Here is a 15690-nt window from a genome sequence, read left to right on the forward strand (position 1 = left end):
CGGCTCGGAGTGGTGGGTGCACTTTACTTAATTGGTTTTTGAATTGTCGCGTTTCGGGTTGATCGGCGAGGCGTTTAGGAGGGGTATCAGGGATTGTATTTTGGTCCGGGAGTAGCGATCAGATCGAGGATGGTTTTTGGTAGGGAAAAGATACCGCGTAGGATGACGAGAGTAGATCGGTATGACAGCCCTCTTTTTTTTTGGGCGGCCCTGGTTGGATTGGAGGAGAGAGATGCGCGGGCAGATGCGAGCGAGAATGCGAAAGTTGCTTGAGCTGTGGGTGGTGTAGATGTCGGTGTATGTATGAGTTGTATGTGTGTGTGTATGTGTGTATGTGATGTGCGTGTAAGTCTCCCTCTATTCGAGATCGATGAGACCGGCCTGTCGGGTGTCGATTCAACAGACCCAAATCGTCGTGATTCCTCCGTCGAACGTGTCCAAATTATAAAGGAAGTGAAAGAGAAAAAGAAGAAGACGAGAGACCCCGAGTCGGTGTCACTTCTTTCAAGGGTTTAGCGGCGGGAAGAAGCGACCAGGAAAAAAAGGATGGCCGGTAGGTATCCGCAAAAAGCAAAAAAGTGTTGAAGAAAAGTGAAACGGAGCACGACTTGAGGAAAAAAAGGCAAGAAGAAAATGAAGATGAGAAGAGTTAGAAGAGAATAAAAAGCAACCGAAAATGCGACTAGAAATGACGCAAGGACGAAGGAGAAAATGGAGCAAGGATGGGAACAAGAGGAAAGGGAGGGAGAGAGGGCAAAAAAAAGCCGCCTGCTTTATCGAGATGCAGCAGGAAGTACGAGAGTGAGACGATGCGGAGGCAATGTGCGGGATATTTTTTGGTGTTGTTTAATATCGTGGGCAGTGTGAATGGAATGTCAGTTCAGGTTCCCTTGCGGAACTTGTCTTCCGTTTCTCCTACTTCTCCTGCTTCTTCTTCTTCTTCTAGCGCTCTGGGAACCGCGTGTACGACAGGCGCATAGCCACAGGGAGTGAAGGGCAGGGGAGTCGTGAATGGTATTGATGCATTCAGAAAAGAAAAAAAGGCTCGGACGACTTCGTCTGGGAAGAGTGGCTATGGGTGGAATCGAGCAGGGCTGCAGGCTATATCTATTCAACGCACACATCCCTCTACCCGTTCCCGCTCACGATGGCATCCATACCTGGCCTAGGTCTGGGAGGGCGGCCTGGCCCAGTGTAGGGATGACGACTATGGCTAGCGGAAATGTACTACACGAGTAGCTCGAATAGGAGGGAGAGAAAGAAAGGGTCTCTCTCGCTCTTCTCTCTCTCGTGTGAATCCCCAAAACCAACTTTGGGGGTCGGACAGCAATGGGTCTCGTGCATTTGCGGGCAAATCGAAGTCACCAACACTGGTAGAAAGCATAGGCAGGAACATAGACTCGGAGCACGAGCTAAAGGGGGCACGTACGAAGTATCAAAAAAAAATGGGGAGGGGTGTGAGAGAATAGCAGAGATAGACCCTCGAGACCTGGTCTGGTCTGGTCTCGTCTGGCCTGGCCAGAGCCTGCTCTACCGAAGGACCACAGCGAGCCCGGCGGCCATCGAGTAACCAGTCAAAGGGCCTCGAGGGAGTGGTCTATAAGGTAAGGGCGTAATCGTAGACACTGCATTAGATGGGGCACGCATGCAGCATTTGGGGGTGACCACTTCTTCCATTCGGCATCGCATCGGGATGGAGCCGGATTCCTTCTGCAAGAGAAGAAGAGAACGAGGAAAAGTTGGATACATGTACAATATGCAAAGCTTGCAGACAGACTGGAAGAATATGAAATGTGAGGATGGCATGGCGCAAAGCGCATGGGCAGATAGGGACGGGGAAAATGCGAGGCCGTTCTGTCCCCCGGCTTCTCCTCGCTGCTGTTCCTGGGAATTTACTCCGTAAGTTCCCCATGTCTTGGTATGGTAAAAGTGAGAGCGGCGAGCGCAAGGGGAATCGCAATTGGGGAGGAATGAACATCTCTACGATGCTCCGGGCTGGCGGCGAAGCTCGTCTAACTGCACTTGCATCCCAATCGACCCTCATCACTCACGCCAGCGAGGCAGTTGTCTACTATCAGAAGATAGAATGAAGGTGATCATCATCATTCGGATGGAGCAGGAAAAGAAGAAAGGGAACTTGTGTGTGCTTGCCGCGCCAAGCAAGCTGCATTCCACCAGCCACCATTCACCCGCCCTTCCCTTCCCGGTTTTAGGGGTGCAAGTTTAAGCCAAGGAAATTGCCTTTTTTTTTTTCCCCAAAATCGAAGCCTTCGATTTTCGGGCCGGGACGAGCGACCGTTGTAAGACTCGGACACTCGAGTCACATTGCAAGCTAGTGGCGTGTGAGCTGTCGGTTGGTCCCGCGACCTTCCTTGAACCTCTTCGAGCGTGTATCAAAGGGTAGCGCATAAACCACGGAGAGAAGAAGAATGGACGATAAGGGTCCTCGGGATGGGAGGGAAAAAAGGGTGTGTTCCCAATGAACAAGCGAACCGGCTTTTGTGGGGTGAGATTTCACAAGCTTCGAGATATGACAGGACGGGAAGAGCCATTTGAAAGTGAACATGAACTAATAAACGGATGAAAAAGGCCGCTGGCAGCAGGGCTGTTCACCAATTGGTCAAGTCTAGGCGAAGCCACAGGCTCCAATCATTTGGATTGGGCGAGGCAAGGTCTCGTTGCGTGCTTCCGGAGACGGGGTGGTGCTATGACGGACGAGAAAAGACGCCGAGAAAGGCGAAGTGGTGTGTATGTGTCTGTTGTCTGTTGTCTCCTGTTTACTGTCTCTCTTGGGCCCCAGTTCTGCTTTCTTTTCCTTTTGGGAGGTGTGTTCGTTGCGAGACGCGGCCAAGCGCGAACAGGACCCTGTCGCGAGTCAGGGGCAGACGGCGTTACTGGTTGGCATGGGAAGAATGGTTGATTTCGAGCTATCGATAAGGTCATCTGATGGTGGGAATGGGCACCGTACGCCGCAATGGGTGCCTAGATGAAAGTGGGCATGGGTGGGCGACACCAGCCATGGAGGGGATTACTTCGAATCGGATATCGAACTGGCGATGCTGACAGGTCAATCAATGGTGGGACAGAACCTGGGGGAAGGCACCCGAGATGGAGGGTGGGTAAGGTGTAAGGGTGTACGGAGTACAATGTCAGTAAATAATTTAGTGGATGTAGGGTGGATGTGGCTTCAATGCTGGCCTCGGGAGCCGGCAATGTGGGTGGTGACGATGTGGGATGTGGGTGAGCGTGGGTGGATGCAGATGAGCATGGGAACAACATGGGAACATGGTGTAAGTGAGGTGGATTTGATGGGATCGTCACTGGCTCGCTGGCTCGGGCTGCCAGGGTTGTTCATCCATTGGGCAGCAATAAGGTTTCGTTGCGGGTGGACAGTCAACGCCACGAACGCTCAATCGGTGCAGCCTGGCTGGTCCTTGCGGCATTGAGATATTGACGTTTTCAGCCGGGGTTTCTAGGCATGGGGTCCAAATGACCCGAGGGCTCTGTGACTTGGCCAGGTTCTCCATGAGCAAACAGATAAACGAAACGATCGATCGAGTCATGAAGGTCTGGAGAAATATGGAGAAATCGCTTTGGAAGGAGCTTGGGGAGTGGACAGGATGGCTTGATGAGCAGGTGGAGGCAGCTGCGAGCAAGAATTCAACATTACGTCAGGGCGAGATTCCTACAATTCTACAATTCTCTGAGAGTGGAAGGCGCGATCTACGAATTGTAGATTAGGAAATGGGAGGCAATGTTCGTTGCAGTGACTGCTCACCTTTATCGATACGAGGTATGGCGTACAGAGTAGAGTGCCAAAAAGAGAGACACCGAGGCTTCGGGCTTTGGGTTTATTAACTGCCAGCCAGCTCAGTGACCACACCGATTGTAAGTCTAACGGACAGAAATGAAATTAAACATTGGTGGTTGATGTGACGTTGAACATTACACTGACGACGCCAAATGCAAATATCTCTTTGAAGTACGACTTCGTCCAAGCACGCATACATCAATGACGACTCGTCTCTCTGAGACCCGACGCTTGACTTTATTCGACAATTGGCGACATATTGATCCGTGGATGGACACCCCCGAGCGTGTGGAATCGAACCGCCATCATCCATCATCTAATTCTGGCAAACCGTGACAGGCCTCCGTTTCCATCCATACATTCATTGATCCCATGTATCTATTTGGTATCTCAAATCCATCCCCATTGCACCTTGTCGGTCCTGGCTTGGCCTGGCCAACTGGCATCTGAAGTAGGATCCTTCTGCTGCAATGCGCAATGCAGTTGCTCAAGTCAAATGCAGCCTGGCATACCAGGCCGTCACTCACACGTACTCATCCCTCCTGCCATCGATTTGATGTCCCCTTGCCCCCCTGTCGGGGCATCCAAACGATGATTCAGAATCAATTGATCCAACTCACTTCAATATGCCAGAATTACTTCAAAGTACAGTCAAACACGCAACAATTGAAGCTTCTCCTATGCGGGAACTCCACATTGCCTCTTGAGCCTTCTCGGCGACATCCTGGGCTGCAGCGGAAAAGCAAGCGCCGAGTTGACAACCCCCGAGGCACTTCTCGCCGACCTGGTTCTCCGCTAAGAACTATTTTTGCCTTCCTTCGGTCAGCGGGAGTGCGCAGTGTATGTTGCTTGGGGTATCAGTTCATGAAATTGTAGTTCCATGGAAGCTTGTTTTCCCCTCCGAACTAGGGTTCGTTTTGGCTAACATTTTTCGTCTCGTTTCATCACTTGCCCCCGCGACTAGTTGTCTTGAATTCGCGCCCCGTTGAGCTATATTTGGGAATCCCTCCGATTAAACTTCAATGTTCCTGTGTGTGGAGTGGACTCGATGGACCGCGGACTGCAACATTGAGGGCAACTTGGTCCCTCTTTAGATTTTGATATCCTGGAACACTGCGCCCAAGCCACCAGAAAATCGAACGATGGGATCAATTGATCCATGCAAACCTTTGCACACTCTCTCCAATATTACCATGAACTTGATAACAGCCTCAGCTGCAATAAGCTACATCAATTGATGTCTTCTAGTCTGGTACTGATGCTCCTTGAGCCACCAGTCAAACATACTGCCGAACCACTCGCCTCTCGCACCAGGATTCAATTGCATTCTGATCTTTCTGATCGACTGGTTCAGGAACAACCCCCTTTTCGATGTTCTCTTGTTTCCGACGTCCGTTGAGGTTGGTTTCTTTCTTTTTTATTTTATTTATCCTTTTTTCTCCATTCTTTTCTTTGGCTCTTAATCGTCAACCAACTTGCATAATCCGCCGGATGTCTATTCGCCTTGGCTTTCTCGCAGCGAGAGGACATGCAGGGCTAGAGCTCTGGTTTTGAGACTTCTGCATGTCAGCAACTGTATAAAACCGCAATGCGTTAGACGCAACTGGTAGCAGCAGAGGAATGCATGTTGATGCCTCTCGGGCTCGGCAGATGCTTTATCTTCTCAAGCTCACACGCTTCTGCAGAGCAAACGCGAAGCAATGCAACGTGCAGCAGGGAAGGGCGTATCTCTTCACTTTTCTTTCCACTGCTTCAGCGTACTCTGCTTCTCCGAGTGTTTCTTCCTCGCTCGTAATCATCACCGATGTACGGTGCTGCTCTCATGCCTTGGATTCATAGAGGGAATCTTATATCTATTTGAGTGGGAGGGATCTTCTGGATAAATCAAGATCTGCTTGATAGCCCAAAAGGCGCCATGGTGAAGCCGGTCAACCTTCCGCTCCATCAAGATCTTTCCTCTTTTCGCGTTGAAGATTCCGATTGTGTCAAAAAAACAATGACGAATCAGGTGCAGGATTAGTCACCAACTTTAAAGTTCTGGAGTACCTAGGTACCTTGCATGGCGACAGGGATTCCCCTGCCAATCCCTGTTCCAATTGGGTGCCCCGCGGCTTACCTAAGCCCAAAAATAGCTCCTGCCGCACCAATTCTGCTCCATCTTCGTCGTCTGCTTCATGTCTGCACCTCCTGTTTCTGCGCTCTGCTTGTTTGATCTGCTTCAAACCTCCATCGACCCTGACTTAGGCTGTCGCAGAATCTATCCCCGCACAAGCCTTCAGACAAGCACAATGCCTGCAATCTACTACCTTCTCATCCCAAACCCTGGCTTGTTTACCCTAACTGTGGAGTATTCTCCGGCTCACTAACACAATGCCTTGGCCAAATGGACGCCAACTTGTTACTTCTGCCGTCGCCATGAGACGCCTGGGCAGTTCGGCACCGCCCTAGTCCGTCTTGTAGTCCCCCTCTTCGCCAAGGACCGCTCTACCGATTCTCTTTCGCCTCCCTACTGCGACGTCATCTCCTCGCAACTATCCGCACTTCGTACTTCGTATGTAGGAACTATGGTGTCTGACCTACATACTCCGGCCCGCCTTGTTCTATGTGTTCTAGTGCAGCCTTTGCCCAGGCCCTGCTATCCTTGGCGTGGATGCTCGTAACTGTTCCCCCCCTGCCCGGCCATGCTCCCAGACCCCTTCCCATGACGGCGATCCCCTCGATTAATGGGTCTCCGGCGGCCTTGTCCACGCTTTGGGAGATCCTGCACCAGTTCTCAATGCTCGAGGACCTATCGGAGCTTATTGCTTCGTAAACGACATGCACATACACTTGCATAGGGGGACACCTTAAAACGGCTGTACGTGGGGATGTAGAGGCTTGGATCCTTGGCCTGTTTCGTAGCACATGACTGCGAGTAAGATTGATGCTATCTTGGGAGGCGGTATTACCTTCCTTCTCAACTCGTTCACACTTTGGATTCTGTCTCCTCGATCTCCACAACGTCGAGTTGGGTGTATCTTCTTCCCCAAGCGACTTCTTTCCTTTTCTGTCCATCTTTTCTTATTCTCTTCCTTTTTTTGTTTGTTTCTTTTCTTTTCCAAAGGCTGGCTCTCCTTAATTCCGTATTCTCTTCTTTCCCCTGGGGCTGGCTCTTGTTCTCTTTATTTTCAACCGATTTGGTGGCCGGTTACCACTGACGATCTTTGCTCAACTTCTTCGATTCTTCCTTTCGTTCGAGACGATTTTCTGTTCTTCAAGACTCGATTCTCACCGGACAAGACTAGCTTCTCCTTCGACGCCCTCAGCGAGAGACACCTCTTCCTTAGCACCCCCCCTTCTCTCATCGAACGCCGCCCTTGTTCCTTAAGATCGAAGCCAACTCCCATGTTGCAACAAACGCGGTAGAATCTTTCCCCCTTCGACAAAACCGCCTTGCCATCCAATGGCACTCTACCCCCTCCTGGTGCTGGTGTTGGCAGTATGTGTAAGATCCTGGCCTCAGATATCCTTCAGCGATGATGTTGTCGCCCGCGATACTCAAGATCACCTCCGGGCTCTGCCGTACACCACTCGAAGCAATGTCCTTGCCAGAGGTCAGCTCCCCGTGGTAGACAACGGCAACGACATGTCCCTCTTGACGTTACCTATTCCGGAGACGAAGAAGACGAAAGTGAGGAGAACACCGGCTGAGAGGAGGCAGTTGCCCGTTGAGGAGGAACTAGGCATGGATGCTGTGACATTGCCCGTTGCGCGGTTGCGAAAGACAAAGGCGAAGACCCCGAGGGCCCTTAGTCTTCCTGTTGATGAGGATGTGGGGGATCTAGTTACTCTACCGGTTCCGAAGACGCGGAAGACGAAGGCAAAGGCGCCGAGAGGAATCAGTCTTCCGATTGACGAAGATGTTGGGGACCTCGTTACCCTTCCTGTTTCGATGGGTAGGAAGAACGGTACTTCGAGACAGACTCCCAATGACGGCGCTGGATCCTCGGGCGTCTTGACATTACCCGTCGTGCACTCGACGAAACCTGGCCTCTTTAAGCGTGCGGTTGAGCTCGAACTAGCAAATCGATCTGACGTGGCCTACTACGCACAATGTAAGTCTTACCTCGGGGGGCCTTTCTTCGTCACTGTCAAACCCTTTTTTTTTCTCACATTTTCTTTAGTAAATTTTGGCACTCCTCCTCAACCCATCTTCGTACAACTCGACACCGGCTCCTTTGAGCTCTGGGTCAATCCCGACTGCAGCATTCTTCCCGATCGAGACGTGAGATTCTGCGAGGCGGTTGGTTACTACGATGCCGAGGCCTCGACGACAGCCTCCAATTTCTCCGGAAACAAGACGTTGAGGTACGGCATCGGAGCCGCCAACGTGACTTACATCCGAGACTCCATCGGTCTCCCAGGAAGTAGGTTAAAAGCCAACCCCTCCCTTTCTGGGGAAAGACCCTCCACCATCCCTTCGTCAGAGCCCCTCTAACAAACAAAAAGGCAACGCCGTCCTAAAAGACGTCCAATTCGGCGTCGCCACCGGCACAGAAGACCAATTCGCCGGCATCCTCGGCATCGGCTACGGCGAAGGCGTAACGACCCAATACCCCAACTTCATCGACGAGCTCGCCTCTCAGGGCGTCACCAAAACCAAAGCCTTCTCCATCGGACTCGGTAGCAAATCCGACCAAGAGGGCGTCATCGTCTTCGGTGGAGTCGACACGGCCAAGTTCTCGGGCTGGCTGGCCCCTTTACCCATCATCCCCGCCGCGCAGTCCCCCGACGGCGTGCCGAGGTACTGGGTCCAGATGAAGGGCATGTCGCTCGAGGCGCCGAATAAGCCGTCCCGGAAGTATCCCGGTTCGAGCACGCCGGTGTTTCTAGATAGCGGGGCTACGCTGTCGCTGCTGCCGAGGGCGTTGACGGATTTGATTGCTGCGGACTTTGGGTCGGCTGGGGAGGATGAGAATGGGTTCTATGGTGTGGATTGTAAGTTTGTCGGGTATGAGGGGACGTTGGATTTCGAGTTTGAGGGCGTTACGATTCGGGTGCCGTATCGCGAGATTATTAGGGAGTTGAGTAACCCACCGAGGTGTTACTTGGGGATTGTTGCCAGCGACGACTTTATTCTCCTGGGCGATACGTTTTTGCGATCCGCATATGGTGAGTTTTGTGCTCTCTCTCTTTCTCTCTCTATCTCTCTCTCTTGTCTTCTATCAAGAAGAGGGACGTCTGGAAAAGGGAGACGTGTTCAACTAACATCTTTGGAAGTCGTCATCGACGCTGACACAAAAACGACATACATGGCACAATACGCCAACTGCGGCGCCATGGTCAAGCCAATCACCACCCCCACCGATATTCCTACCTTCTACGGCCTCTGCGGCCTCACCGAGAATTCAGTCGTCCCCGAGGACTCCACCGTCACGGCGCAGGCTGACTCCACTACACAGCAGGCCAGCGACGGAAGCCGGCCAGCCATGAACGCGGCACTGGCCCTCGGCACTGTTGCTGCTTTCGTTCTGGCGATGATATAGGAGTTGTTCGAGAAGAAGGTCGCATACTCAAGTCCTGCGGGACTATGGCGTTTTCCTTTGCGGCTTTCTCTATTCTTTTTTTGTGTATATTTCCGTTAGATGGATGCCAGTTGGGGCATTTTCCACGAGACATCTCCTGAAAGAGAAATCGTGCATGTTTGGAATTGGATCATTCATATTCTTTCCCTTGAAAGTCCCACCGCGAGCATCTTTTTTCGTATGGGGGCATATGTTTACACTTGTTTCTAGGGCCATGGATATTTCTTGTATATAGCGTTGAGGCCTGGAACGAAGATATCGGTAGTCTAGATATGAGTGAATCGACTCACAGTGTTTATGACCATCTTGTTCTTAAGATAAGGCACAACGCCAGTAGTAGCGCCTTGGCCTTGATAGTCCCATCTGGAGTGAGAACTCAAACAAGCCTGGGGGTGGATGAGTCGAGAGCTTCGCTGGCTCTTATGGCTGCCCTCGAGAGCAATCGTAATGTGCCATCATAACGCTCGAGTACTCCAAAAAGCCTGCATGTTGAGGATGGCCGAGGAATCCCCCAAAAGCACTAGGAAATCGAGGCTAGGATTTCACTTGGTTCTTGGTTCTGGAGGGACAGGAAGTCACAGTGGCGCAAATACGCATTTCCCAATGGCCTACAGCTAGTACACCTACTTGCCAGTGATGGCTTAAACTTCTCGCATACACGCCCCTTTCTCGCCGCTTTAAATTTGTCTGGGGAAATATGCAATAAGTTCATGGAAAAGCAACCGGTAATATAGCTGTTGAACACACGACTCGTATAGGCTCGACTCGAATGAAGTCGCCTGATTTGCCATCACGCTCCCTCGGCGATGGCTCCACTCGATGAAGTAGGTTACAATCTGCCTAGCATGGCCGTGAGATGGCGATAAACGAAAGACGACGCTGAGTGACACATGGCTACTCTCCGTACTGATCTAAGCCAACTTCCTTACTGTCCCGAGAATCACGGCAAGGCTGGCATGTGTGGAACGATAAGTCCAAGTTCAATGGCTTAAATAAAGTGGGAGAGAGAGAGGGCATCTCGAGGAATATATGCCCCTTTTCTCACATAGATCTCTCCCGAGAGCACCTACGGCGAGAAGTTCTCCAGTTCCGAGAACCGCTATGAGGCCGAGAGAGAGGGAGAGGCGGTGAAGGAGCTTCATCAGCAGAAGTCTCTACAGAGGCAAGCGCTGGAGATATATTCTCTTTGGAGTAGTCCCCGCCTAGAAACTCGAGCTCGTAAGAACTCACAACCGCAGGCCAGATCTCAAGTGTGTCTGGAAGCTCCCCTAGCTTAGAAGTTAAGCTCCGCAATCAACGAGGGCGACTTCAAGCTACCCGTTCATTGCCCTTCCGTCCTAGACCGGGACCTCCTTAGAGGCCATACTCGTAGATTGATAGGACATGAATAACCCACATGCCTTTGTTTCGTTTCCAAGATGGTGACTTGCTCTCGTGGGAGGACGGGTTTAACAAGCATGGTTCATTGAAGACAGGAACACAGCTCCAAAGCTAGACTTCGAATACACGAAAGCTCACCTCATGTTACTAACGTAGATATCAGCGTTCTATCTCCTGAGACCGTAAAACCCTACCAATTCAGTCCCTCGTGCTACTCTGCCATGTGTCAAACTTCATACCTCTCCACAAATATACGCCAACTATATACCACGAGAGCTCCTTCTCTCTTACTTTGTCCGCTCTAGAGGATCTGGGGAGGGTTTCGGAACTTCGAACTTGGCCGTCCACGCCCAAAGAAACTGGACAATTGATTCATATTTCTGGTGCTTTCCAGTTGCCACATTCCCGTGCTGGCTGAAGCTCTAGACGGCTCCGGTCAACCGCCGGCCTTTGATCATGGATTAGAGGATCCGAGGGACTAAGACAATGTCACTGCAGTGGTTTGCATAGAGTGGAACAAGAAAAAGAAATGTCACTCCCTCTATGTGAGTAGAGGCACCAGTGTTTCCTCATAGTTCCCTTGCTTTTGCACCACTCTTTCCGAAGGGAAATGCAGGCGGTGGACTACACCAAAAGGAACCTTCATTACCCTATCCCGCATGCCTAATGCCAGCCATTCCTCCTTCATGCTTCGGTGTGGCACAAGGCCTGCTCCTTGGCCGCGAATGGCAATGCTTTTCATGCCCATTCTCATTTGCGCTTCCAAGTCCGGAGCCTCCGAAATAGTAAGAACGGACAAAATCCTCCTTCGAGGCATGGCTAGCAGCTTTTCGAGTTCGAATTCGAAGAAAACTCCAAAAAATTGCCCGTGAGTATATACCCACCCACCTCCGGAAAAAAAAAGACCGTTCCTCATTGCTCCATTGTACAACGTTATATACAAGAAGACAGCTGACAGGTCAGAGAATAGATTGCCCCGTTATACCTATAGCGGCGGTGCCTTTTGTTTCTGCGCTCTCTGGCCGGGGGTGGCAGATAGCCGGGTGAAGAATTATAGGATCTTCGTTTTTAGCCGGAAGCCTGTAGTCCAAGAAGAGAGCCCGTCTCTAATACTTGGAGAAACGCCCCCTTTGGATCGGCCGCGGTTTTTTGTACCCCAAGTAATTCGGGTATGCAAGCTTTTTAATCTCAAGGAGAATCGTCGTGGAAGCGACCTGCAGAACTAAGATGCTTCTCTCCTTAATAAACGGGGAGTCACCATCTAGTTGAAGTGGTGGCCTGACTCCGAGGCGGCAGCACCCTGGCGGGTGAATAAACCATCGAGTAGCTCTGTAAGCTTAAGGTCCTCTCAGCCCGCCTACTCCGAAGTTTTGTCTTTCCCGTCATAGGGTCTCCGTACGAAGTAGCAGATACAATGGACACAACGAAGGAACCGCTGCAGCTTCTACACGCAGGGTATGGCCGGGGTAGCTCACATGGAGGTAGTCCCGGCTGCCCTCAGTATGGCACGGGGTTTTTGATGAGCATCTCGGCGGTCTTGAGGATCTAGATGTATAGTTGCCCACTTATCTCAGCTACTACACCAGTTGATTAGATCACATTGACGGCCATCCTCTGGATGAGGAAAGACGAGTCTAGAACTTCGAATACTAACCCCCACGGCCTTACTGGCACGGCGCCGTTCTGAAGAAGCAAGTTTCTCGGCCGTGGCCTCCGAGGGATGACTAGACCGTCGCCTACCGATCAAGATTAACTGCATATCCCCCACCATCAACCAACATGCGGGACGATATTAACGACACTACCTAGCCCTGCATTGCGGCAAGGGCAATGCACTAGAATGATCACGGGGCCGTAAAACGGCTGGCTTGGAAGTAAGGTGGAAGAATGGGAGATGGCAGGTAGGAGGTCACCGAACCTGAGTATTGGATATGCCCATATAGCCTTCACACCCACCGTTCCCCCGAAACAGGCGCCATTTGTGATTATTCCGGGCTTCAGCACTGCAATCAGGGTAATGACCGCCGAGCCAAGTTGCTCTTACCCCGGCGCCGTTTCCCGTGCGAGTATGCCGCTCGCAGACAGCCGTCCCTCTCTCACCATTGGCTATCAAGCTTTCTTCTCCCGCACGACATATTGGAGTTCTAAGCATGCTTGGTGCGTATCTTGAGCCAGGCCGCTGCGCTTCTGGGCCCGAGAGAAGACATTGGAGAACCAGAAGCCACGGGACGCGGTGGTATTAGACACGATAATCGATACAGCGAGTTGAAAACCAGACCTAAATAGTAGTACCGAACGCTGTTTGCATTGCTGAGGAAGTTCTGCGACAATGATGTGTTAGCAACGGACCGTGTTAGAGCGGCTTCGCCGTCTTCCCAAGCGCCATGAGGAGGTGCTTTCGGCGGGCACGGCTACGGCACCGGAGTGATGAGATCGCCATTCTCCGTCAGGGCAACTTCTGACTCGCTATGGAGTTCACTTCCGAATTCGAAAACAGCCATATATCCTTGTCACGGACATCAGCTTGTGGACTTCGGGGACGGCAGAGGTTGCGAAAGACTTCGGTCATCTCATCCCCTGGTTTGGTCTATCGGACGGTTAGTTGAAATTGCGCCCACGGAAACGCATCTTAAAGAACACAACGAATCTTGCGCGAAGTATTGTACATTGCAATAATGAAAATGAGCGAGTGCTCTTTGCTGTATAGCGGCGAGACATTCCATAATATAGAGGAGCGCACCTTGCGCTATTTACAAAGCTTGTTAGTGCGGCAGAGAATATGATGTAGACAAATATATATCTGTGGATTAATATTTCGACCGCGAATGATGGCTGCCATCTCCTGATGATCAATAAATGACCCAACTTACCCTTATGCCGGCTCAATAAGGACGGGCGCACTCTTCTCCACTCACCGAAAAAGCCATGGGGATTTATCTCGGCGAAGGAATTATCCGTTCGGAGAAGGGTGATGGAAGCATCTTCCCACTGCTTTATCAACCACTCCAAGCGTCCGCTTCGATTGCGATGTCTAAGTTTTACCAAATCGAATCAGACGCGCCTCCTTGCTGACCATTCATCGCACCGACCCTTCTCCAGATTGGCAATCAACACCGTAAAATCTCTGGGCCCATTTGGGCTGGGGCAATTTGCAGGTTCTCCTTCTTCCTCACGATGGCATGGCATCTCCTTGTCCCCGATCGGGAAGCGGGCCTCTCCTTAGCCAGGAATCGTATTCGTGGTATGATCAGGACCGATAGCCCGATGTAACAGTGAGATTGAATAACATGGGATCCAGGACGGGTTGACATCCTCGACAGACTTAACACGGTAGCGAGTCTGACATGAAGCCGACCCTAGGAGCGACTGGCCATTGTACGAAGTAGTACTTTGTACGAAGTCGGTGACGTTATCGATTAGATTACCATGCCTGTGGAATCCACTGTCATTGAGAGGCGCTGGGATGTACACTATAACGGACGGGCGACCCCTGTGCTGCAAGAAACATCAGTGACTGGGTCTATCAAGGGGTTTTACCCACCGCACAAGCACCAGGCAGTTTAGTGGACGAAGTAGTGTACTTCGTAAGAAGAGTGGACGAGCCATGGTGGCCTCCCAATTTGGCAAGGCTGGTTACAGTTGGCATTTGGTCCGTCGAGGAAGTAGACTCCAAGGGAATAATCTGGGGTAAAGGATAATCAAGGTCCGTCCTATCGATAAAATGAAGGTGGTGTGGGGCGCGTTGTCTTCAGCAATGTGCCGATGAAACAGACCATGGCGCACTGCATCAGACGCATTGTTGTGCTAGTGTCCGATGTGAAGATTGAATGCTGAGCTCGACTGCTTGATTCTGATGCTGGCACCCTTGCACTTGTTTCCTTGAAAAGGAAGAGCCGCAGAGAGGCGGACAGAGATCTCCGGCCGGTTTGGGGCTGGAGCACTTGTGATCAACAAACTTGACACGCTGGTGGAGAGTAGTTCGAGGCCTGACGGGCTGTGGGAAACGGGCATCGGAGTTGGAGGTGATAATGGCTTTGGTGCTTTGTAATAGTCTGTCATGCCCATGCCTGAACAGTGTCAACATCCATCCACCCAGGGAAGGAGAAACCGTTGATCTGTGCAGAGCTAAAATTGGTGTCGCAAGCGATAAGAAGATGGAAAGCACGAAGCCGCGTCGTACGAAGTATTCCTTGTGCAAGGATGTCAGGGGAATATATCCACAATGCGCAGACCACGGGATCTCGATCCCTGTGATGAAGGGAGCAAGGGAGCAAAGGATGTGCAAGGATGGAAGCACAGCTCCATTTGCAGCAAGACCATCCATGACGCTATTCCACAAGAAGCTGGGCAGTGCACTGCACTGTAAGACTGGACCACCTGTGCCCTGCATCTATAGTGTACAGGTACTTCTCCGGACGCTGAGGAAGCTCTGACCACTCTCTGGATGCGGTCGTGTAGCAGCCACCACCCTCCTACAGAAGCCAGCAGTGATACCCCTGCGGACTTGATCGGTGGTGATCAGTACCGAGCCTTCCGGGGTATACCAATCTCAAGACCCCAGGTCCGTTTTATCGCTGATCGTTATTACGAAATATTGATCGCTTCATTCTTCTGTTGTCCTGGTGTAGGTGCGAGATTTGGGTCACACACGGTGTAATTGCTTGTTGCCTGTAACTTAAACGTATGGACGGAGAACAGAATCGAATTGAAGCTTGGGGAGGCGCATTATTCGTTGGAAATACGACGTGGGAGCAAGGAGGAAACAGAGGGACCCATCACCTCGCCGGGTAGGTGTCGGAGATGTACCTCCTAAACTCACAGAGGTGTGTTGGCAAGGGTGACCGAGGTGTGATAGGTTTCGCTTTCTTGCACCTTCCCATGCTTCCCGCTGCAGCAGCATCCAGTGGGAAACAGCACGGGGAATGCGGGAATGCT

The 15690-nt window shown here is 51.4% G+C and overlaps 1 protein-coding gene across 1 annotated transcript; it reads left to right on the forward strand.

Moving 5' to 3' along the window:
• Window positions 1–7253: 7253 nt before the first annotated feature.
• Window positions 7254–9336, forward strand: SAPIO_CDS2066 (uncharacterized protein; the record flags this gene model as incomplete). Its single annotated transcript, XM_016785195.1, has 4 exons — window positions 7254–7905; window positions 7975–8217; window positions 8300–8962; window positions 9071–9336. The coding sequence occupies 4 exons, from the start codon at window positions 7254–7256 to the stop codon at window positions 9334–9336; spliced, it is 1824 nt and encodes a 607-aa protein (XP_016645073.1).
• Between the last annotated feature and the right edge of the window lie 6354 nt (window positions 9337–15690).

Source organism: Scedosporium apiospermum (genome assembly GCF_000732125.1).
Source record: "Scedosporium apiospermum strain IHEM 14462 chromosome Unknown SEQ_SAPIO_0085, whole genome shotgun sequence".
Taxonomy (NCBI): domain Eukaryota; kingdom Fungi; phylum Ascomycota; class Sordariomycetes; order Microascales; family Microascaceae; genus Scedosporium; species Scedosporium apiospermum.